The sequence below is a fragment of the Chiloscyllium plagiosum genome, chromosome 12 (genome assembly GCF_004010195.1).
Source record: "Chiloscyllium plagiosum isolate BGI_BamShark_2017 chromosome 12, ASM401019v2, whole genome shotgun sequence".
In the NCBI taxonomy this organism is placed as follows: domain Eukaryota; kingdom Metazoa; phylum Chordata; class Chondrichthyes; order Orectolobiformes; family Hemiscylliidae; genus Chiloscyllium; species Chiloscyllium plagiosum.
Genome location: NC_057721.1, coordinates 802,660 through 828,366, shown reverse-complemented (window position 1 = coordinate 828,366; position 25,707 = coordinate 802,660). Strand labels below are relative to the sequence as shown.

The 25,707-nt window shown below is 41.8% G+C and overlaps 1 protein-coding gene across 1 annotated transcript in view; it reads left to right on the top strand.

Moving 5' to 3' along the window:
- The first annotated feature begins 6,691 nt into the window (after positions 1–6,691).
- The window catches only part of mcf2la (mcf.2 cell line derived transforming sequence-like a), a 235,019-nt gene continuing 216,003 nt past the window's right edge, over positions 6,692–25,707 (top strand). The window contains exon 1 of the mRNA XM_043700234.1: positions 6,692–6,919. Coding sequence (XP_043556169.1) covers positions 6,889–6,919 — 31 coding nt within the window. The 5' untranslated portion in view covers positions 6,692–6,888. The remainder of the gene's footprint in view (positions 6,920–25,707) is intronic.

Here is a 25,707-nt window from a genome sequence, read left to right as displayed (position 1 = left end):
ATTACTCCCCTTGACATTCCAGGTGCACCACTTAACCGACTGATCAACTATAATCGTCCGGGCAAATCTGAGACCCCTCAGGAGGGGAAACCCTATCCAGAACATCCCGAGCATAGAGCATATAAAATTCACAAAAATAAAGGCTCTCTAATACACTCACAACAGTATAATAAAAAACTTTTTCTAAATAATAAAAAAAACGTATTTAAATGGAGATTTTCCCCCTTGCTCCCAGGGGGTGTCACTTCCTTTCCAAAGGTCCATCCTATCCTCTCCCAATCAATGCCCCACCCTTGACCCAGGCGCTCCTCAATAGGATGAAGAGAATTCAGATATAATATAAAGCTAGAGTTAACAGTGAGCACCCTACCCCCACCCCCCCCCCCACCCACACCAACACCTGGATATATTTGGTAATGTTAATACCATGTATAAACATATATAACTATAAAATTACAACCTCAACAAATAATAATTAAATATAATAATACAAAATAACAAGGGAAAACAACCCCGCTCCTAGAGACAGAGGTAAGATAGAATAAGGTAACCACCTCCCCCCACCAACATTAACTAAACCTCCCGGCTTAAATATATATACATACACATACATACATATATATACATACACACATACATACATAGAATAATATAAAAAACCCAAGGGGGGGAGAAAATCATTAAATAGAGAACAAATAAATAAATCCCTCTCCCCACGCCACAAGATAATATTAAACAGTAAGGTAAGAAAAAATAAAAAAGGGGGTGGATATAAACCGGAGTGGGGGGAAGGCAAACCAACATCCATTATCTCTTACAATTTATCTAAGAGAGTCCAAAAATTCCTTAGCCTTTTCCGGCAATTCGAAGTTATACATGGATCCTTCATGGTTAAAGCGTAGCATCGCTGGGTAGCGTAAGGAGTACTGAATATTTAAGTCCCTTAAACACTTCTTCGCCTCATTGAATGCATTCCTCTTTCGGACCAGAGCTGGGGAAAAGTCCTGGAATAACATGATCTTGGATCCTTTATAGATCATGGCTTGGGAATCTTTTCCAAGATTTCTAGAGGCTTCCAGGAGTATCTGCCTCTCCTTGTAGCTCTGCAGCCGGAACAGGACCGGGGGGGGGGGGGGCGCTGGTTCGAGCCGGGCCCGCGTATTGCAACCCGATAGGCCCATTCTACCTTTACCTGGCCTGATCCAGCTTCCAGATTTAAAAGCTGTGGCAGCCAATGCTTGAGAAACGCTGCAAGCTGGCCTTCCTCTTCTCGTTCGGGAAGGCCCAGCAAAGAAGATCATCAATATGATTCTCTAAGGTCCGCACTCGCTGTTCGAGAGTCCCGACCCGATCCACGGCCGATTGTGCTGTAGTTTCGGAGGTCACGGCCTTTAGCTCCGCCCCTCCAACTCGGCGCTTGATTTCTTTAAAGACTCGGTTGTGCTTTTGCAGTGTGGCCGAGAGTGAGTCCCATCAGCTACGGGATTCTTCAATAAAAGCGTCAATCTTCGCATCCAGTTTAGAGATGATTTCTACAAGGCTCGACACTGTAGGTAAATCCCCCGGGGTGGCTGCGGATGCCTCTGCTGCAGCTGGAGAGGGTGGGGGAGGGGATCCTGCTTGCTGAAAACTGCGGGCTCCCTTCCCTTTAGTCATTTTTACTAAAGATTAGATTGTTTAAATTTAATACTAAGCAACTAATTAAATTAAACAGCTATTTTAAATGATTTGGTGAGTGTGGTGGGGGGTGGGTGGTCCACTTTGCCCAAGTCTTGGGGGGAGCACTATAGACTCAGACTTGCTGGGTCGCCGCCATCTTGGATCCCCCGAAAAACTTCTTAAAAGTCAACCAATTGAAATCCAAGGAGAAAGTGATGACAGCCTTCCTTGTGGACAATATCATCTCCACTGTCTTAGAAGAAAATCTTTAAGCCTTGTTTAATTTCTTTGCAAAAGCACACTGAGGAATTGGTCTCAGCCTCAACTTCAAGATGACTCAAGTCCTTTATCAACTCAGCCGGCGCATGTTCTCCATTAAGATCAATGGAGAAATCCTCCCAAATATGGGATGCTACGTTGTTAAATGCTGATATCAATATGGATGTAGAGAGAAGGGAAGAGATTTAAATCAAAATGGAGTTGGAAGGGGAGTAAAAGTACTCTACCCACCGCAGCGCCCACCCCTCTCCAAAGGCATCGAGAGCATTGGTGGACACTGCATGCTTTTGATCCAAGGACACCCAGGTATGAATATGGCTCTGGAAGAGGAGCAAATAGTCACCAGATGTAGAATCATAGAATCCCTACAGGTCCTTCGGCCCAACAAGCCCATACTGACCCTCCGAAGAGTAATCCACCCAGACCCATTCGCTGAACATATTACTCTACGTTTACCTCTAACTGATGCACCTAATCTACACATCCTTGAACACTATGGGCAATTTAGCCTGGCCAAATCACTTAATCTGCACATCTTTGTATTGTGGGAGGAAACTGGAACACCTGGAGGAAACCTACGTAGACAAAGGGAGAATGTTGCAAACCCCACATAGACATTTGCTCAAGGCTGGAATCGAACTTAGATCCCTGGCACTGTAAGGCAGCAGAACTAACCACTGAGCCAGGAGAGATATCAGAGAGAGAGAGAGATGGCAGAGAGATTCAGCATGGAACACCTTCTTCCATGTAACTGTTTCTTTGACCAGCAGCCTCAAAACTGACTGACCGTTTGCTCTGAACAGCCAGATTGCTAAAACCAAACCAAAGAAAAGCTGAGCTGGGAGAACTCGCCACTCCCCTTTCATTGTACAAATGTTTTTTTTAAAACTTAAAAGCTTCCTCAAGCAGATCAATCCAGACATTTTGGAACCCGTGTCTTTACGACCTCCTGAAAAAAACCAAGGACAACATAACCTTGTTGAAGGAGCAGCATCATCACATATGGAGGGGAGCTTATAGATTATGAAGTTCCCATATGTCTGTTGCCCTTCACCTTCTAAGTGGTAGATGCTTTATCTTGCACTTTAATTGAAAACTGTTAACTGCTTGCTGGAATATCTCTGGACTGTAGATGCCTGCATATACACTGTTCCTGAGGCTACTTGCTCCCTACCTTTATGTAAGGCTCTTTAATTCCTTATATTCTGCAACACTCCTTTATTTACATCTATACATAGTAGGTTATCAAAAACAGCTCCGGTCTCATGTCTAAGACTTCTCTCTCTTCACATGCTCATTTTAGACTGGAGTCTTATCTCTTACTATTGTCATCAATTACATTATCATCCTCCCACAGTAAAGGTTGCAGGTTTTGAAGTGCTGTTGAAGGAGCCGGAGTGAATTTATGCAGTGCATCAAGTAGATAGTAGCCACTGCTGCCTTTCTGTGTTGATGTTGAAGGCAATGAATGGGCGCTGATCAAGTGGATTGCTCTGTACTGGGTGAAGTTGAGCTTTGTAAGTGTTCACAGAATTGTAGAATCCCTACAGTGTGGAAGCAGGCCATTCAGTCCACTGAGTCCACACTGACCCTCTGAAGAGCACCTTACCCAGGCCAAACACCTGACCCCCCACTTCCGCTAACCGTATCCTTGTAACCTTACATCCCCCATGGCTAATCCACCTACCCTGCACACATCCCTGGACACTATGGGCAATTTAGCATGGCCAATCCACCTAATCTGCACATTGTTGGACCGTGGGAGGAAGCCAGAGCAGCCGAAGGAAAAACTGGCAGGCACAGGTAGAACGTGTAAACTCCACACAGACAGTCACCTGAGGGTGGAATCAAACCCGGGTCATGAAACTGCCATTTTTAATAAATTAAAAAAGATGAAAAGAAAGAGAAAGATATAGCTTGAAGGTATAGTCCTGAGCCAGCTCATCAGCGTCATTGACACCTGTGATACCATCCTGCTGCCACTGCTTTGCCGGCACTAGCAAACAAAGTTGTTGATCTTCAGGTGCCATCTTTTGCTACTGGGCCTACCTCGATAACTTTGCCTCTACAGATGTAGCAGCCACAGATCCCTGGTCCTGTGCTTGCTCCAGAAAAGTATGTAGGGACTGACTCTGCTCCGTGCTGGGCCTGCTTGAGGTCCAAGACTTGGGCCTGCTCAAGATCCATGGTAGGGCCACCCAAGATCCACACTGTGTCTGCTTGAGGTCAAAGCGCTGGACTCTTGCTGCCGATGCCGTCCAAACTCAGGACAAGGTAAGTTAAAAAAAAATAAAAGATAAAGAAAAGTGATTGGAGTGTTTGGCATAAGAGCCCTTCTCCACCACCATCTTGGATTGGCATTGGACCAGGTCTACTGAAATAGTAGACCTTTGCTGGAGAGGTAGGAGCCTCCAAGCTGGAGGGGCTCTGACAAACCCGCTAGTTTTGATACAGCCCTGTTCTTTAATTGGAAGGCAGGCGTGTCTTCTGAACATTAATTTGCCAATTCTGAGAAAATTACTATTGGGTGATACAGTCAACAGTATACAGTGAGTCAACCTGACTCCAAATCAGGGTACTAACCCACAAGCCAAAATCCTGCTCAGTTTCTGAACAGCAAAAGCAGCTCAGGAATTTGGTTTACAAAACCATTCAGTGGTCTACTTATGGAAATACAAATTATGACAAATTTAGATAAGCAAAGCACTTGGAATACAAGAAGAGAGTTTACAATGGAGACATATTGAAAATTGTGACAAAAGGATAAGAACCATGATGCAGATGGTAGATTACTAATAAGATATGAGTAGATTGGATAAATTTGTTGTAAGAGAAAATGCAGAAGGATTGAGGAAATCGAAAGAAAATGAAATTGATAATTTCAATGAAAGCTACCACTGTCATAGGCATGGAGGACATATTTATGTACTATAATTTGCATGTTTCTTTAATCACCAGTTGCTCTATCTGACATGCTCTGGAAGCTGTAATATGTATACTGTTAGTTTAGGAGAAATTGGTCTTTGACCTTGACCTGCAAAGTTATTACTAACTGTAGTGTGCTCTATTACAAAAAGGATACCCGCACCAAATAACCCCACCACGCCATGGCCGAACACTTCCTCTCCCCCTCCCAATCTGCCAAGGACATGCAGGTTCTGGGCCTCCTCCATTGCCAAACCCTAACCATTCAATGCCTGGAGGAAGAGCGCCTCATCTTCTGCCTTGGGACCCTCCAACCACACGGGATCAATGTGGATTTTCTCCATCCTCTTGGCTCACAAGCCTCATTCCTGATGAAGGGCATTTGCCTGAAACATTGATTCTCCTGCTCCTTGGATGCTGCCTGACCTGCTGTGCTTTTCCAGCATCACACTCTCGACTCTCATCTCCAGTATCTGCAGTCCTCACTTTCTCCTTATTACAAAAGAGTTGCCTGGGAAAACTCCTCTCAGAAATCAACGTCTGTTATTTGGATGCTGAACATCTGAAATTAAATAAATTATGTTGGATTATGTATGCTGTTATAAACTTCCTTTAGTAATTGGTGTCACAGGATTGACTACTTAAAAGCCTGAACCTTTGTGATTTCTTCAAATCTCTCAATAATGTGAATGTGATTTAGTATATCTAATTGGAAGTGTACTGCTGTACTTCTAGCTGATAATGTTTTTGTAAACAGTGGTTCCTAAAGCTAATCAGCTTCTCTGTGAAAGTGTAAAACCACTTGATGAGACTTCGTGGTTCCTTTCTTCCTGTCTCCTTCTCTCCAGTTTTGAAGTTTATTTTGATGACCAGACCCTTTGACATGTTCCAAGCAGAAAGAAACAATAAGGTGTGATTTTAGAAACTGGAACTGCCAGGCTGAATAGACTGTAATCCTACAAGCTTCTCAATGTATTGAAGTACTTACATATCATTGATTTGTCCTGACTTGCTGGTGGAATACATATTGTTTTTACAGCAAATAAAGGACAGTAGAACAGGAATCAGCAACATACAGAAGCATATCTTGGTGCTGATGTGAGCAATCCATTAAATGACTGTCCTCTAGAGGCATAACATTCCTGTGTACTGTTAGAGACTGCAGCACCAGTGAGTCATGGTAAGTGGAAATCATAATCAGCGCAAAAACATTTAATGAAGCACAAGTACTGATAAACAAGTTCTCATTTGGGAGCATTACTTAGTTTCTGTTTGTGTTGAAAATTATCAATTGCTTGTCTGCACATTAAATGTTATCATACGATTTATGTCTTAGTAACTGAAGAAAGACTTTTATATAATCTGCTAAGTATGCACTCCTTTGTCTTATTGAGTTCCAGTTTCTGTTGTTACATCATATTGAGAGAGTATTTGAAGAAAGCACATCTTTCTATTTGCTGAATAGACATGAAAATGAAGCTGATTGTTTCATATGACAAACTTTATGAAGATAACGCTTCACTAAATGTGATATAGTGAACTCCAATACTACATGCTGCAAACTATTAAGAATTCTTGCTGAGTCCTATGCGTAGAAGTGCTGCATTTGGCACAGAATGTAAATACCGCAAAAGCAACCGTCTCCACTGACTGATGAAAAGGAATAATGATTATCAGCTCTGCAGAATGCAGTTTGTTTGGAGGAAGGAGATTTGCAGTAATCGCACTGATGCTCTAAGAATTACTCTACTTATTTTCAATTACAGATTTGCCCTTGAAAGCTCTCCTCTATTCGGATTATCTCAGTAGATGATTGTTTCTGCAAGCTGGTCTTTTGTGACAAAGATGAAAATCGTTTAATGAAGAACTTAAAATATATTGTTGTGGGAATTTCTAGGTATGATGCATGAAAATCTCTGTAAACGTGAAGGAAGAACACAAATGTGCAGACAAGATCTCCACATTAATTAATCGTGTTCTTTAAAATCTGACTTCAGCAGAGCTCAGCTCACTTCCAAAGCAAATATGAAGAGGTATCAAAAAGGGAGATGGTCTGGTGAGCTCTTCATTCAAATTTTTTTTTAACAAATTAACGTTAGCAGCTGTTTTCCTTTGATTTCTCTGCCCCCTCCTCCTAATACAAATGTCATGCTGTTATTCTTGCAATGGCTATTTTACATAACATTGATGCTGTCTTTTAATGATAAAATGAAAGCAATATCCAACAGAGACTACAATGATTGAATGGGAAGTTGAATCCTAAATGTTATCTCTTTTTAATCCTGTGCATATTTCATAAAGACTTGTAGGTCACAGATACCAATCGGTGTGTCCATTCAGCATTAGCTTCTTTGCTGGTGCAGGGTTTAAACTGCAATATGTTTAACAATAGTACACAGATCAGTTCAAGAAACTTCCAGGATGTAACAACTTATTAAAATACCGGGTGGAATTTTCAGTGCCTGTCTAGAACTTTGAATTGAATTTATTGTCATGTGTACCGAGGCACAGTGAAAAGCTTTGTCTTGCGAGCAATACAGGCAGATCACAGAGTTAAGTAGCATAGATAAGTAAATAATAGGTAAACACAAAAACAGAGGTACAGGCGAATATTAAGAGTTTGTGAGTCCATTCAGTATTTTAACAATAGTAGGATAGAAACTGTTATGAAACCGGCTGGTGCGTGTGTTCAGGCTTCTGTACCTTCTCCCCGATGGTAGAGGTTGTAGAAAAGCATTGCCAGGGTGAGATGGATCTTTGAGAATGCTGGCGGCCTTTCCTGGACAGTGGGCCTGGTTGATGGATTCTATAGATGGGAGGTTGATCTTAGTGATTGTCCGGGCCGAGTTCACCACTCTCTGTAACCGTCTCCAATCTTGAATGGTACAGTTGCCATACCAGGTGGTGATACATCCAGACAGAATGATCTCGATGGCGCACCTATAAAAGTTGGCAAGTGTATTCGCCGTCATGCCAAATTTCCTCAGCTGCCTGAGGAAGAAGAGATGTTATTGGGCCTTTGTAACCAGTGCATCCACATAAAGGTCCAAGAAAGCTTGTTGTGGATGACCGCTCCCAGGAGCTTGACATGCTCCACTCGTTCCACCTCTGTGCTGTTAATGAGTAACATCCCGTCGAAAGTCAATAATGAGTTCCTTGGTTTTGTCGGCATTGAGAGCTAGGTTGTCCTCGGTGCACCATTTTTCCAGGTCTTCCACCTCCCATTTGTAGTCAGTTTTGTCACCATCTGACAACTATGGTGGTGTCATCAGCAAACTTGTAAATGGCATTAGTCTGATATTTGGAGATGCAGTCGTGGGTATACAGTAAGTACAGTAGGGGACTCAGTATGCACCCCTAGGGTGGCTCCAGTGTTGAGTGTTAGTGAGGATGAAATATTGTCCCCAATCTTCACTGATTGTGGCCTGTTGGTCAGGAAACTGAGGATCCAGTTGCAGAGAGTGGGGCTTAGTCCAAGATCACTAAGTTTAGTAATCAGTCTCGAGGGGATAATAGTGTCGAAGGCTGAACTGTAGTCAATGAGTAGGATTCTTACGTAGCTGTGTCAAGATGTTCTAGGGAGGAGTGAAGGGCAAGCGATATGGTATCTGATGTGGATCTGTTGGTCCGATAGGCAAATTGGAGTGGGTCAAGAGTTGTGGGGAGGCTAGAATTGATTAATGCCATGACCAGCCTTTCAAAGTACTTCATGACTACCGATAATCTTTGAGACATGCTGCATGAGCCTTCTTAGGCACAAGAATGATGTTAGCCCTCTGGAAACAGGCAGGGACAGTGGCCTGCTGAAAGGAGAGGTTGAAGATGTCCGAGAAGACCACTGCCAGTTTATCTGTGCATGCTCTGAGTGCACAGCCTGGCACTCTGTCTGGTCCCAATGCTTTCCTTGGATTTACATGAAGCAAAACTGATCTGACCTTTGATGCAGTGACTGTTGGGATAGGTTCATCAGGACTTGTCAGAATAGGTGTTACCTCTCCACTGAAATTCTGCTCAAAGCGAGCATAGAAGGCACTGAGACCATCTGGGAGAGACATGTCATCGTCTGCTATCTTGCACTGTCTCTTTTTAGAACCTGCAATGTCATTCAGTCCTTGTCATAGTCGCCGGGTATCTAGTTTGGATTGGTATTGGTCCTTGGCTGTCTTAATGGCTCTGCGAAGGTCATACTTGGATTCCTTATATTTGTGTGGGTCTCCTGGTCTGAAGGCCTCACGCCTGGTTTTTAGCAGTTTCTGTCGTTCCTGATTCATCCAGGGTTTCCTGTTGGGGAACACCTGGATTGACTGCCTCAGTTTGCTGTCCTCCATACACTTGCTGATAAAGTCAGTGATGGTGGTGGCGTACTCGTCCAAGGTACCTGCAGACTGTTTGAACATGGCCCAATCAACCAATTCTAGACAGCACTGGAGTTGATCCTCTGCCTCCTCCGACCAGCACTGGACTTGAATCCGCGAGGGGGTCTCCTGCTTGAGCTTTTGCCCATAAGCCGGGAGAAGAAACATGGCATTGTGGTCGGAGTTCCTGGAAATGAGGGCAGGGGATGGAGCGGTAAGCATCCTTCACAGTGGTGTAGCAGTGGTCTAAAATGTTCGGGCCCCTGGTGGGGCAGGTACTGTTCTGGTGGTAGTTGGGCAACACCCTCCTTAGATTGGCTTGATTGAAGTTGGCAGTTACAATAAACAGGACCTCGGGGTGTTTCATCTCCAGGGTGTTAGTGATGGAGTACAGCACATCCAGAACTTCCTCAACCTTTGCTTGTGGTGGTATGTACGTAGCAGTTAGTATAACAGTGGTAAATTCCTGTGTTTGATATAAGGGACAGCATTTGATGGTGAGGAAGGGTGATGATGAGAAGGGTGGATAGGGGAACTTAACTGGGTGGAACAAAATGTCAGTTTCCCAGGAGCCTTGCTGCAAAAGAAATCACTCTACACTCCATCCATATACAATTCTATATGCCTACTCTGGTAGCTTAGTTGCATGGATGATGGGTTTCTTAAGTACATATCCAACATGTATGAGTTCAATACCCATTATCAGGTCACTGTGAAGGACCTATCTTCTCAAAATTCACTTCTTTCCTGAGTTGGTGACTCTCAAGTTAAATGCACCACTGGCTGAGTCTCTCTCTCTAATGCAAAAGCACTTTATGACCCTCTGGAACTATGGCAACTTTGACTTGGCTAAATACTGTGCTGTCACTGTTGAATATGGGAGTGGCTTAAGCCCAGTATGCAGTATAGTGTTGGAAAATCTGCTGAAAAAAAAATTGATGACCAGTGTAGGCACATTGGGCTAAAGGGCCATTTTCTGTGCTCTAAAACCTCTCTGACTCAATCCAGTGTGTTATCATAACAATCACATATTCATGGGTAGCATGCTACCACTATTCTAAAAATTAATTCTACTATTTTAATTAAGTGAATTAAGATAAATTAGATTTGACAGCATACTGTGATCAGGTGGCAATATTTTAAAATTTGGACAATATGTTGAAATTTTGCTGTTAAATTTGCAAAATCTTTTTAGGAGGATCAGTTGTCTGTTTTGCATTAATGTACATATCATGAATATTCATTTCCTCTCTAGCCTACTAGAATTATATTCAGGGGTGCAATCTTTATAATTAAAAATGGAAAAGGCATGTGTTTAGAAGTCCGATTTTTATGTGATATGTACTGATAGTGTTGACATTTTCCTTCAGTCTCAGGTGAGTACAAACTTCTTCAGTTATTTGGCTATTTCATAGTCTCTGCTCCCAGGCTTGTTATTGTTAAATGCTTAGAGTTCAAGGCGAAGCCTGACAGGGTCAATAAGCCTGCCCAAGCAAGCTGGTTGACTCCAGCAAATCTGGCTGAGGAAGGCATGGGTGCTAACCTCAAAGTTGCCTCAATAAATAAGGCCATCTTTTGTGGTTGTGTCCTTGTTCAGTGCAAGCTCTTGATGAAAAGCTATCAGATGTGCAACATACTCCATTCTGATGGTATGTGAGCTGCTGAGTGTTATATCTCCTTTTTTGTTTAAGTATGAACCATGGCAGAAAGAGAGGACTGTAGATGCTGGAGATCAGAGTCAAAAAGTGTGCTGCTGGAAAAGCATAGCCAGTCAGGCAGCATCCAAGGAGCAGGAGAGTCAACATTTTGAGCATAAGCTCTTCAACGTGATTTAGAATAGCTTGTTCTATTGGCCTCTTCTGTGTAAGGTCAGTTGAGCTCTCAAAGCAACAAAATTTTGAAAATACATTACTGTTCTGCTTATACATTAAAATCAACAGCACTGATTTCTAGTCTTAGAAGAGATCTTTCACCAGAGCTGGAGACTACTATTAGGTCTTTTAGCTTTGAAATATCAATATTTTCTAATATAGAAACATTATAGATCTGTAATTTTCCTTCGCATGCATTTCAATTTAATTGTGATTTTAAAAAGATAAAGAAAAATACTAAGGTGAATAGCTTATATTTAAATATGTCATATTAAACCAATATTATTTAAAGGGATGCAGATACTCTGAAACCATGTGGAGATATTGAAGGTAATATATATTGTATTCAGGTTGGAGTTACATTGGTTATATTTTGATGTTTAGGTTTGAACATGACATTGTTACATATATTTGTGATCAGGTCATGTGCTGCTTGAGAAACAAAGGGAATGCTGTTTGAGGCTGCTTTGTGTGTGAGGAACACACATCTATATATAAACAGTGTAAATTGATCGTAGCTTGTGTGGATATGGAGAATTAGCGTAGTCACAGCAGAATGTCTAAATAAGTATATACTTAATTCAGTGCAGTAATTTGTGAGTGTACATAGAGAATATGTAGCCATCACTGCAGTGTATAAGTACAGTAAAGGAACCCATTATTATCATAGTAGGGATAATGGTGCAGATTTTATGATCTTATTATGATACATCCATTGTGAAAATCTGATTTAACTATGAAATTAAGGGAAGGCTGGAAAATACTTTACCTTCATGCAGATTCCCCTCTTAGTGATTTACTTTGGGGTGGAACAGGAGGATGGACAGCAGGCAAATTTGGCCTTTCTTTAATACTCATTCACAGGATGAGGGAGTCACTGCCAGGCCAGCATTTATTGCCCATCTCTAATAGCCCTGAGGGTAGTTACGAGTCGACCAGATGGCTGTGGGTCTGGAGTCACATGTAGGCCAGACCAGGTAAGGATGGCAGTCGCCTGAAAGAAAATTTGTGAACCAGATGTTTTTTTTCCTGACAATCAACTTGGATTCATGGTCATTATTAAACCCTTAATTTCAGATGTTTATTGGATTCACATTCTATCATCTGCCATGTCAGGATTTGAACTCGGTCCCCAGGTCACTAACTGGGTCTCTGGATTAAAAGTCCAGCAATAAAACCACTACACTATCACTTCCCCTTATTAGGCAACATCACAGTGGATGTTCTAGAGCATACTGCCTAGTCAGCAGGTTGGCTTCAGAAGATTATTCCTCAATATATCCATGCATTGTGAAGACAATGTCTGATAACATTCTAGAACTACTGTTCAATCTAACATCTGCATTGCAGAGAATGTTTCCTATGTTAACTCTTTAGATAACCTAAACAGAACTTGCTGGAAAACCTCAGCAGGTCTGGCAGCATCTGTGATGAGAAATAAAAGTTATTGTTTCTGGTCTGGTGCTCTTCCTGTTCTGACCTAAAACATTAATTTTGATTTTACTCCACAGATGCTGCCAGACTTGCTGAGCTTTGCCACTGAACTTTTGTTTCTGATTTACAGCATCTGCAGTTCTTTCACTTTTTCTTTAGAGACCCTTTTTGTGGAGCTTATTGTATAAATGCAGAAACAAGATTTGATGTGTCCTTTAATAAACAACATGCTATTCTTCCAATATGTTGTCCTTTAGGCGATGAGAATCACTCAATTTTGATTCTTCCCAGATACATGGCTTTGGTATTGACCCATGTTAACAAATCTGAATTAGTGAATGCTGTTTAGCATTGGCAACCTAACTATTCAAGTGCTGATTCGTTGTCTCTCACTCTCTTAGGCATCATTCTTATTCCTTCTGTGAACATTAGAAAACAAAATAAGGAAAACAATGCATTTCCTGTTGTTTACTTATAATTTCTTTTGGGCTCATGTAAGAATCTTCCCTGAGTATGGGCAGCAAAATAGTGAGATGGTTTGTTTGATTTTTGGACCTTGTGTTTATTTAGCGCAGGCCATCTGTGACACTTTTTAGAATTTCCTTTTCAAAACTATCCACCTATTCATCTTCCTTCTCTTTCAGTTAGCTGGTTGGAACTCACTTCTTTGCTCAAATGTTTGGCTTTCTTCTTCTTTGCGTGGCATCCTTTTTTTTTAACCGACAGAGCTTTGTGAAGTGCCTCTTGATGATTTTCTATTTTTATAGCACAATATAAATACAAATTGTTGTTTTCTGAACAGCCCCTGGTGTAACCAAAATTCCCCAAATTTTTTCTCTTATCTTTTAGATAATCTTTAAGTTATGTAATACAGATGAACTAGTGGAAATACTTTTGGTAACTTGTTTTATTAAAACCCCTTACAATCAGTCAAGGAGAAATCATCTCCCCTACTTTTTCCCATTCCTCATTTGATTGCAGCAGTCTTTTTTAAAATAATGTGTTTGCTAATTCAGCAAGGTTTAATGTGCTCTAACAGTAAAAGGAACAAACACTTCCGGTACTTTGATAAATCTTATTTCTAACATGATTGTGGTTAAGTAGTTTTTCAAGTGCTTTGAGGCAACCTCCCATGCTGTGACTTTGGGTTCTACTAGGGCCAATTAGCTCCTGACCTCATTGGAATGTTGGCTCAAACATGCGCAAAAGAGCTGATTACCAGAGGCGAGGTGAGAGGGGTTATCCTTGGCATCAAGGCAGCATTTGACTGAGTATGACATAAAACAGTCCCAGCAAAATTGGAGTTAATGGGAATTGGGGTGGAGGGTGATCTCTTCACAAACTGATTGGAGTCATTCCCAACACAAGGGAAGGTAATTACAAGGTCAGAAGAGTGCATGTTGCATAAAATTCTGCATCATTCACTATTCAGTTAATACTGAAACAGTCCATGTCCAAATGTAACAAGACCTGGGACAACATTCAGCCTTGTGCTTATTTGCGGCACAAAATGTTACTTGCCATTTAAGTGTCACACAATGGCCATCTCCAACAAGAAAGAATGTGATCATCTTCTGAAACATTCAATGGCACCACCATCCTCGAATCCTCCACCATCAACATTCTGTGGGCTACCATTGACCATAAATTGTACTGCACCAACCATAAAAATATCATGGCTCCAACAGCAGCTGGAAATTCTGCAGCAAAAAACATCTTCCGTCTTCCCAATACTCTGCCCAACAAGACACAAGTTAGGAGTGTGATGAAAGACGCTCCACTTGCCCAAATGTATACAGCTCTAACAATGCTCAAGGAGCTTGACACCATCCAGGACAAATAAGTGTATTCACTACCTTGAACATTCACTCCCTTCTTACAGGTATACAAGAATAGGATAAACCATTCAGCTCCTAAATCTGTTTTACCACTAATTTAGATCATGGCTGATCTGTCTTCCAACACACACTTACATGTAAAAGTAAAATATTGCAAATGCTGGAAATCTGAAGCACAGTAAATGCTAGAGAAACTCAACAAGTCTAGAAATATCTGTGGAGAGAGAAACAGTTAACATTTCAAGCCTAATATGATTCTTCTTCTGGTTCAGTTTCATCTTCGAGACTTCAAGACTAGGGGGCATATTTGTACGGTGAGAAGATAAAAATTAAAAAAAAAACATGAGGAACAATTTTTTTTTTACACAGAGTAGTTTATATATAGAATGAATTTCCAGAGAAAGTGTTGAATGAGAGTACAGTTACAACGTTTAAAAGACATTTAGGTAAGTACATGAATAAGAAATGTTTGGAGGGATATGCGCCAAGTGCAGGCAGGTAGGACTAGTCCAGTTCAGGATTCCATGCTGTGTGACTCTTTGAGTCTATGACCCTGGTCACGATAGTGCAATTTCCATTGTCCTTTGTGTGAAGGAGTGCTTCTTGATGTTACTGTGAATAGTCTAATGTTATGTCCCATAATTCAGGATTGAAGAAGTTAGTTCCGCTTAATCTATTAATTCCTTTAACAAAACCATAGAACCATAGACATGTTATGGCATAGAAAGAGGTCATTCGGGCCATCATGAATACAGCCCATTCCATCATGCAAATCAGCTTTTTATCTATTGACTCCATCTATTTTTTTCCCTCTGCCTTGGGAAAGCGACCAACATAAGCAAATACCTCTCCCCCCTGCCCCCATCCTGGTTAAACTTTCTTCTGGCTTCTTCTGTCAGGCAGAAGACATAAAAGTTTGAATATACATATGAGCTTCTTTCATGTTTTTATCAGAGTTTTGAATGGACCTCTCAAACTTTAATGTTGATCTCTCTCTGTCTGCACCTTCTCTGCGCTTGTAACATTGCATTCTACATGGTGTTCTGATACCTGATGCACTTTGTATGGTATGATCTGCCTATAAAGCATGTGAAATAACAGTTTTCACTGTATTGTGGTACATGTGACAACAATAAATCAAATCAAGTCAAAATCAAACTTCTCAAAGGTCATCCCTTGGGCATATTCAGCCTCTCCCTTTGGCTCAAACCTTCCAGTCCCAGCAACCTCCTAGTAAATCTTTTCTGTGCCCTCTCAAGTCTAACAAGGTCTTCCGAAAGAAGGCTATAGAAGGGTGACCAGGATTGTACACAGTATTCTAAAAATGGCCTTAACAATGTCCTGAATAGCTGCAACATGATGTCCCAACTGCTATACTCAAGGTTGTGACCAGTTAAGGCAAATGTGCCACATGCCTTCTTCACCATCCTGTCTACATGTGACTCTACTTTCAAGGAACTATGCACCTGCACCCCTAGCTCTTTTCGTTCTACAACATTCCCCATTAACTATATAAGTCCTTCCCTGCTTTGCCTTTCCAAAATGCAACACCTTACATTTATCCAAATCAAACTCCATCTGATTAAGATCCTGGTTGTTCTCTGGGATAAATTTTTTTACTGTCCACTATACTACCTATTTTGGTGTTATCTGCAGACTTATTACAGTATGTCTCCTATAATCACATCCACATCATTTTTATAAATAGCAAAAGGTAGTGGACTAGCACTGATCCTTGTGGCACACTGCTGGTTACAGGCCTGAAGTACGAAAAGAAACCCTCTGTCTCCTACCTTCAAGTCAATTTTGTATCAAATTGACTAGTTCCCCCGACTAGATCACCATGTGATCTAATCTTACTAAGCAATCTGCAATGCAAAACCTTGTCAAAGGCCTTGCTAAGGTCCACATAGGTAACATCTACCTCTCTGCCTTCATCAATTTTCTTTGTCACCTCTTCAAAAAACATAATCAAGTTATTGAGACAATCTCTAATCAGTCCTTACCTTTGTAAATGAATATAAATCCTGTCTTTCAGAATCCCCCTATGACATACTCACCACTGACATAAGTCTATAGTACCCTTTCTTAAATAATGCCTTCACATTAACCAACCTCCAGTCTTCCGTCACCTTATCCATGACTATCAATGATACAAATATTTCAGCAAAGGACCAGCAATCTCTTCCCTAAATTTCCACAAAGTTCTGGTTAGCATTGCTCCCTCACAGTGCACGGTAGCCAGATTCAATTTCAGCCTTAGGCGACTGCCTGCATGATGTCTTAACATTCTCCCTGTGTCTGTGTTGGTTTCCATCAGATGCCCTGGTTTCCTTCTGCAGTCCAAATTTCTGCAGGTTTGGTGGATTGGCCATGCTAAATTGCCCATAGTATTCAAGTATGTGTAGACTATATACGTTAGCCATGGGATATGCATGGTTTCAGTAATAGGGTAAGGGGGTTTGGGTGGGATGCTGTTTAGAGGGTTGGTGTGGACTTTAATGGGCCGAACTGCCTGCTTCCGCACTGGAGGGATTCTAGCTATTTCTTCTCTCGCCTCCCTCAGCAACTCGGGATAGATCCCACCCAGTCTTGGGGATTTGTCCACCTTAATAATCTCTAGCCTACCCAACACATCTTCTCTACTTATGTCAATGTGATCCAGAGTTATCAAACTTCTATCTCTAATCTCAACATTCATCATGGCCCTCCTCATCTCTCAGGTTCGACACACAGCCTTCCTTCCTTATCCTTTAGTGGACCAATCCTTTCTCTAGTTACCCACTTGCTTCTTATATCAGAATAAAAGGCTTTGGGATTCTCCCTAATTCTGCTTGCTAAAACTATTCCATTACCCCTTTTAGCCTGTTTGATTCCTCGTTTAAGACTGGTCCTATTCTTCTGATATTTCTCCAGGACTCATTCTGTTCTTAGCTACCTGGACCTTATGTACCCTTCCCTTTTCCTCCTAGCTATTCGTATGATTTCTCCTGTCATCCATGGTTCATGAATCTTGCCTTTCCTATCCTTTACTTTCAATGGGGCATGCCTATCCTGCACTATCTTTGAAAGCCTCCCACATATCAAATGTCCTGTGGATTTATCTACCTTTAGATGTTCTAAGACCTTCACACCTCCTCTTCTGTCATATGAACTCTTTTCAAGACATCACTATTTATTTCCCCAAGTACACTAGCTTCTGTATCCTTCTCCACTGCAAATACTGATATGAAACATTTGTTTCACATCTCACCCATCTTTTGTGGTTCCACACATAGATAACCACATTGATATTTGAAGGGTCTTATTTTCTCCCTTGTTACTCTTTTGTCCATAATGTACTTATAGAATCATTTTGGAATCTTATTAAGTTTATTTGCCAAATCTATTTCATCCTTTTGCCCTCCTAATTTTCCTCTTAAGTACACTCCTACTGCCTGTATACACATCTTGTGCTTGTGACTGAGAAACTAATTAGGGTTGTTCTCAGACTACAAAAGTTCAGGCTTTAAATTTGGGCATTAGGACTTCCATCACATTTGTATTTTTATATAACATGGTCTCATTTCAGTAATATTTTGTGTAGTGCAATGCATAAAAAGTGAGTGTCAAGTAAAACCCTGGCCAACCTTTTGAAGAAATCTGTGCATGGCATCTTTTTGTCTTTCCTTCACTTTAATCGAAGCAGTCTGTCTCTACTCCTAGCCCTCCACATATCTGGAATCTCTCTTTTTCTTCTCTTTCTGTACATCTGAACTTCCTCTGTTCTCTACAGCTATCTGTAATCTCTCTCTCTCCCCCCCCCCCCCCGCCTTTCATCTATTCATGTTTTCTCTCTCAATTGAGGAAACAGAAAGATAAAAAAAAACATAGTTGGAGTCATGTTTAGTCCTCCAAAACTGTAGTCAGGAGCTCATGTGCAAAATACACCCAGGAGATAGAAAAGATGTTTAGAAAAGGAAAAGTTACAGTGATCCCTGGGGGATTTCAATATGTAGATGGACTGGGAAAATCAGGTTGGTACTGGATTGCAAGAAAAGGAATTTGTTGAAGGTCTACAAGATGGCTTTTTGGAGCAGCTTACGATGGAGCTCACTAGGAAATGGGTAATACTGGATTTAGTTTGTGCAATGAAGTAGACTTGATAAGGGAACTTAAGGTGAAGGAACCCTTAGGAAGCAGTGATCATAGTATGATTGACTTTACTCTGCAATTTGAGAGGGAGAAGACAGAACCTGAGATAATGGTATTACAGCTGAGTAAAGGCAATTATTCATGAGGAAGGAGCTGTGTTGAATTGATTGGGAGAAGAGCCGGGCAGGAAAGACAGTGAAACAGCAATGGCAGGAGTTTCTGGGAGTAATTCAGAAGACACAGCAGAGATTCATCCTGAGGAAAAGGAAGCATGGTACAAGGAGGATGGAGCAACCATGGCTGACTAGGGAAGTCAGGGATAGCGTAAAAACAAAAGAGAAAGTATATAAAGTAGCAAAGAACAGTGGGAAACCAGAGGATTGGGAAGCTTAGAAAGACCAACAGAGGGCAACAAAAAAAGAAATAAGGAGAGAGAAGATTAAATATGAGATTAAGCTAGCCAGTAATATAAAGGAAGACTGTAAGAGTTTCTCAAGATATATAAAGGACAAAAGAGAGGCAAAAGTGGATATTGGGCCGGTAGAAAATGATGCCGGAGAGATAGTAATCGGGAACAAAGAAATGCTGAGGAACTAAATAATTACTTTGCATCAGTCTTCACAGTAGAAGAGTACTATCCCAAAAATTCAAAAGAGTGAGGGTGCAGAGCTGAGTATGGCAGCCATCACTAAAGAGAAGTTGCCAGAAAAACTCAATGGCCTGAAGGTGGATAAATAACCTTGACCAGATGGACGACACTCCAGAGTACTAAGGGAGATAGCTGAACAGATAGTGGAGGCATTAGTGATAATCTTTCAGAAATCACTAGAATCAGGGAGAGTCCCAGTTGACTGGAAAAATTGCTAATGTAACACCCTTGTTTAAAAAGAGAGTGAGGCAGAAGACAGAAAATTACAGACCAATTAGCCTAACCTTGGTCGTGCGTAAGATCCTGAAATCTAACATGAATGATGAGATTTCTTAACATTTGGAAGTGTATGGTAAAATAGGGCAAAGTCAGCATGGTTTCATCAAGGGTAGGTCATGCCTGACAAATCTGCTGGAATTCTTTGAGGAATGTTGTGTTTCGTTCTAGTCACCTCATTATAAGAAAGATGTGGAAGCTTTAGAGAGAGTGCAGAGGAGATTTATCAGGATGCTGCCTGGACTGGAGGGCATTTCTTACGAAGAAAGGTTGAGGGTGCAAGGCTTTTCTCATTGGAGCGAAGAAGGATGAGAGGTGACTTGATAGAGGTGTACAAGATGTCGAAAGGCATTGATAGAATGGATAGCCAGAGATTTTTCCCATGGCAGAAACGTCTATCATGAGGGAGCATAATTTTAAGGTAATTGGAGGAGGTTTAGGGGAGATGTCAGAGGTAGGTTCTTTACTCAGAATGCACTGCCCAGCAGTGGTAGTAGAGTCAGAGACCTCGCCAATGTACCATGCCTCAGGGCATCCTTGCCTGCAGCGTATGAGATTGACCACATTGGCAGAGTCACATGAGTACTCGTCGTGTACATGGTGGGAAGTGTCCCCACATGTAATGGTATTACCCATGTCGATACTCTGACACATCTTGCAGCGGCGGCTGTGGCAGGGTTGCACGGTGTTGTTGTCCTGAAGGCTGGGCAGTTTGCTACGAATCACAATCTGTTTACGGTTTGGTGGTTATTTAAAGGCGAGAAGTGGAGATGCGGGGAAGGCCATGGTGAGGTACTTATCATAAGAACAGGGCATGATGCTCAACTCATCAACCCGCCAGTTCTGATCTGCCACAATGAGAAATCGTAATGATCTCCTCGGGAGACAGACACAGGCTGCAGCAGACAGGGTACCCTTCATTGTCCAGTACTTCCTGGGAGCCAAAAGACTATGTCATACTCTTTGCAGCGTGCAACACATAGTCGATGAGAATGAGCATCTCACCAAGACCTTCCCCGTGGCTCCACTTTTCGCCTTTAAACAACCACCAAACCTTAAACAGATCGTGATTCATAGCAAACTGCCCAGCCTTCAGGACAACAACACCATACAACCCTGCCACAGCAGCCACTGCAAGACGTGTCAGAGTATCGACATGCGTAACACCATCCACCAAGTACATGGTGAGTACTCATGAATGAACACCGCACAACAATTTGGGCGGCACGGTGGCACAGTGGTTAGCACTGCTGCCTCACAGTGCCAGAGACCCGGGTTCAATTCCTGACTCAGGCGACTGTCTGTGTGGAGTTTGCACGTTCTCCCCGTGTCTGCGTGGGTTTCCTCCGGGTGCTCCGGTTTCCTCCCACAGTCCAAAGATGTGCAGGTCAGGTGAATTGGCCATGCTAAATTGCCCGTAGTGTTAGGTAAGGGGGTAAATGCAGGGGTATGGGTGGGTTGCGCTTCGGCGGGTCGGTGTGGACTTGTTGGGCCGAAGGGCCTGTTTCCACACTGTAAGTAATCTAATCTAATCTAATTACCAGGCAGAAGTGTTCTCTCCCATTTGGGGAACACTTCAGTGGTCCAGGACATTCGGCCTTGGACCTTCCGGTGACCATCCTCCAAGGTAGACTTCAGAACAAACAACAACGCAGAGTAGCTGAGCAGAAGCTGATAGCAAAGTTTAGTACCTATGGGAATGGCCTCAACCGGGACCTTGGGTTCATGCCACACTACAGGTGACCCCACTGCATGATACACTCATGCACACAAACACAGATTCCTACATACTCACATACCCGTGCAGACCTTCCCTCAACACACAAGTTCTCTCTCATGCACACAATTACACCCTCTGCACTCACACTGACACATGCACCCTCTCACACATACTCCACCACACACACACACATACTTAACCAAGCTTACACACGCACTCTATCACATGCACTCACACTCACATGCACACTATTGCTCCTACATGCACACACATATAGGTTTATGGGGTGAATTGGTTTTTTCAGAATTACATATTATTTTGCTCAAAAACTGCATAAATCCATGTAAGCCTCTAAAACTATACAGAGGGTTTGTCAGTCTGACATAGCGTTGGGACACAGACAGATTTCACAACTATTGTTTAAAAAGCTGAGCTATCTTGCGAATGCAATTTAAAAGAAATTCTGGGATTTACACAACAAAGAACAGAAACCAGTGTATCCCATTATAAAAGATGAAAGTTTTAATCTAAGATTGTTTACTGTATCACATCTCTATGACACTGGACTCCTTTGGCTATAAATTTGTGAGCATGATCTTAACCTCCATAACCACTTGATGAAGGAGCGGCGCTCCAAAAGCTAGTGCTTCCAAATAAATGTGTTGGATTATAACCTGCTGTTGTGTGATTTTTAATTTTGTCCACCCAGTCTAACACCCGTGTCTCCAAGTTAAAGTATTCTGGGCTTTATTGACAAGGACACATGTCATATTGCAGATGGAGAAAGTGAGGTCTGCAGATGCTGGAGATCAGAGCTGAAAATGTGTTGCTGGAAAAGCGCAGCAGGTCAGACAGCATCCAGGGAACAGGAGAATCGACGTTTCGGGCATAAGCCTGAAGAAAGGCTTATGCCCGAAACGTCGATTCTCCTGTTCCCTGGATGCTGCCTGACCTGCTGCGCTTTTCCAGCAACACATTTTCAGCTCATATTGCAGATGTACAGGACATTGGTGAGGCCACTTTTAGAATACTGTGTTCAGTTATGGTCTCCCTGCTACAGGAAAGATGTTGTTAAACTTGAAAGGGTTCAGAAAAGATCTACAAGGATGATGTCAGGGTTGGAGGGTTTGAGCTATATAGAGAGGCTGAAAAGGCTGTGGCTTTTTTCCACTGGAGCGTCAGAGGCTGACCGGCAAGCTTAAAGAGGTTTTTAAAATCATGAGGGGTATAGATATGGTGAATAGCCAAGCTCTTTTTCCTAAAGTAGTGGTGTCTAAAATCAGAGGACATAGGTTCAAAATGAGAGGGGACAGATTTAAAAGAGAGCTGAGGGGCAGAGAGTGAGGCATGTATGGAATGAGCTGCCAGAAGAAGTGGTGGATGAGGGTATAATTACAACTTTTGAAAGGCATCTAGCTGGGTACATCAATAGGAAGGGTTTAAGAGGGATGTGGGACAAATACTAGCAAATGAGACAAGATCAGTTTAGGATATCTAGTCAGGTGGACAAGTTGGACCAAAGGGTCTGTTTCCATACTGTATAACTCTATGACCAAGGACCTGAAGCATTACATACAGTTTAGAGTGTCACATTTTAATTAGGATGTGAAGACATTGGAAAGAATGCAGAAGAGGTTTATTAGAACAGTTGTCGGGATAAGGAAATTCAGTAATGGAGATCGTAGGTAGAAGCTGGAATTGTTCTCATGGAGAAGGGAGGGTGGGGAGGAGATCTAACTGAAGTATTCAAAATCATGGGAGGTCTGGACAAAGCTAACGAAGAGAAAAAAATCATACTTGTGAAAAAATTGAGGAAAAGTGGACATAGATTTAAAGTAAAATAGTTTTAAAAGAAGTAAAAATGATATGAAGAACAATCTCTTCATGCAGGAAGTGGTTAAGATCTGGAATGCACTCCATGGAATGTGGAGCTGGGGAGATGGGGAGGCGGGTGGGGGTTGGGGGGAGCGGTGGGAGTTCAATTGAGATATTCAGAAGGGAATTACATGTTTATTTGAAAAGGAAGAACATACAATATTACAGGGAGAAGGTAGGAAAATGGCAGTTGGCAAGATGCTCATTTGGAGAGCTGGCACAGGCATATTAGGTGGAATGGTCTCTCTCCTTGCACTTTTTAAACAATTCTACTGTCAACTTGTACTGAAGCTCAAAGTTCCCTTGTCATTGTGTGATTGTTTGCACTAGTTTGACAAATATTGCTATCATTCCAACTATAATATGATTTGCAACTGGACCAGTTTCTTTTAGATTACAAAATGTATGTTATTATAATTTAATAAAGGTTTCAGCCTTCTCTATTCTACTGTAACTCTTCTCACAAATACCTGCTGTTTTCTGTTGTTCAGTCAATTATCTGTCCCTGGGATGGACAGCCAATTTTGATGCCAGCGCATCTACGAATTATAGGGTAAACTCAGATGTGGGTGGGAAGGTAGTAGTCCAGCCACCTGGCTCATCTTACATGCCTTTGCTGAAAGTGCACCCAGTGGGGTGCATAAATTTGAGTGCTATATTAATTCTAGTGCTATTATTAGCTCAACAACAGAATTTGTAGGAATAAAGTCAGAATCTCATAAAAGAACGTGATAATTGAATGTTTAGAAAATAATGGTCAGATTAGACAGTTAACATAGATTTAAGAAAGGAAAATCAAGTTTGAAAACCACGTTTAGAACGGGGCTAACAGAATACAGAAATAGGACAAAACTCAGTGATTGTGGCATATATGGATTTGCAGAAAGCTTTCCATAAGGTCTCACATGGATTAATAAGCAAAATGAAAGTATTTAGATTCTGATGAAGAATCTCCGAAAACAAAACTTAAACTTTGCTTTCTTCCCAAAGACTTGCCAGAGCTACTGAATTTCTTTAGCAATTTCTGTCTTTGTTGCAGATCTCCAGCATTCATAGTTTTTCATTCTATTTCAGAGCAAATGGGATTTGGTATAAAACATTGGCAGAATTGTTTAATAGACAGAGAACCTAGCATAAGATTAAATGAATCATTTATTAGTTCACAGGTCGGCACAACATCGAGGGCCGAAGGGCATGTTCTGCAAGTATTGTTCATTGTTCTATTGTTTGGTTGTAAGGCTGTGATTAATTGGGGAGGTAATAGCCTAGTGGTATTATTGCTAGATTATTAATCCTGAAACTCAGTTAATATTCTAGGGATCTGGGTTCAAATCCCAGCATGGCAGATGGTGGATTTGAATTCAGTAAAGTATCTAATGACCATGAAGCCATTGCCAACTGATAGAAGAACTCATCTGGTTCATGAACATCCGTTAGAGAAGAAAATCTGCCATCCTTGTCTGGCCTACATATGACTCTCAACTGCACTCTGGGCAAATAGAGGCAATAAATACTGGCCTCGCCAGAAAGCATTCACATTCTGTGAGTAACTTAAAAAAAGTGGGGGTACTACAAGAATCATCACTTGTGCCCTGGAAAGCAATAGGTAGGGGAAATAGAACATAGAACATAGAACATAGAAGAATACAGCGCAGTACAGGCCCTTGGGCCCTCGATGTTGCGCCGATCCAAGCCCACCTAAACTACACTAACCCACTATCCTCCATATACCTATCCAATGCCCTCTTAAATGCCCATAAAGAGGGAGAGTCCACCACTGTTACTGGCAGGGCATTCCATGAACTAACGACTCGCTGAGTGAAGAACCTACCCCTAACATCAGTCCTATATCTACCCCCCCTTAATTTAAAGCTATGCCCCCTTGTAATACCCGACTCAATACGTGGGAAAAGGTTAATACTGTCGACCCTATCTAACCCCCTAATGTGCCTCAGTCGAGGTTGTGGGCTCATTCCGTGGGTCAGAGGGTCATAAAGATGTACAGCACGGAAACAGACACTCCAGTCCAACTCGTCCATGCCGACCAGATATCCCAACCCAATCTAGTCCCACCTGCCAGCACCGGGCCCATATCCCTCCAAACTCTTCCTATTCGTATACCCATTCAGATGCCTTTTAAATGTTGCAATTGTACAAGTGTCCACCATTTCCTTTGACAGCTCATTCCATACACGTACCACCCTCTGAGTGAAAAAGTTGCCCTTAGGTCTCTTTTATATCTTTCTCCTCTCACCCTAAACCTATGCCCTCTAGTTCTGGACTCCCCCACCCCAGGGAAAAGACTTTGTCTATTTATCCTATCCATGCCCTTCATGATTTTATAAATCTCTATAAGGTCACCCTCAGCCTTCGACGTTGCAGGGAAAACAGCCCCAGCCTATTCAACCTCTACCTATAGCTTAAATCCTCCAACCGTGGCAACATTCTTATAAATCTTTTCTGAACCCTTTCAAGTTTCTCAACATCTTTCCAATAGGAGACCAGAATTGCACGCAAAATTCCAACAGTGGCCTAACCAATGTCCTGTACAACGCAATATGACCTCCCAACTCCTGCATTCAATACTCTGACCAATAAAGAAAAGCATACCATGCCTTCTTCACTATCCTGTCTACCTGCAAGTCCATTTTCAAAGAACTATGAACCTGTACTCCAAGATCTCTTTGTTCAG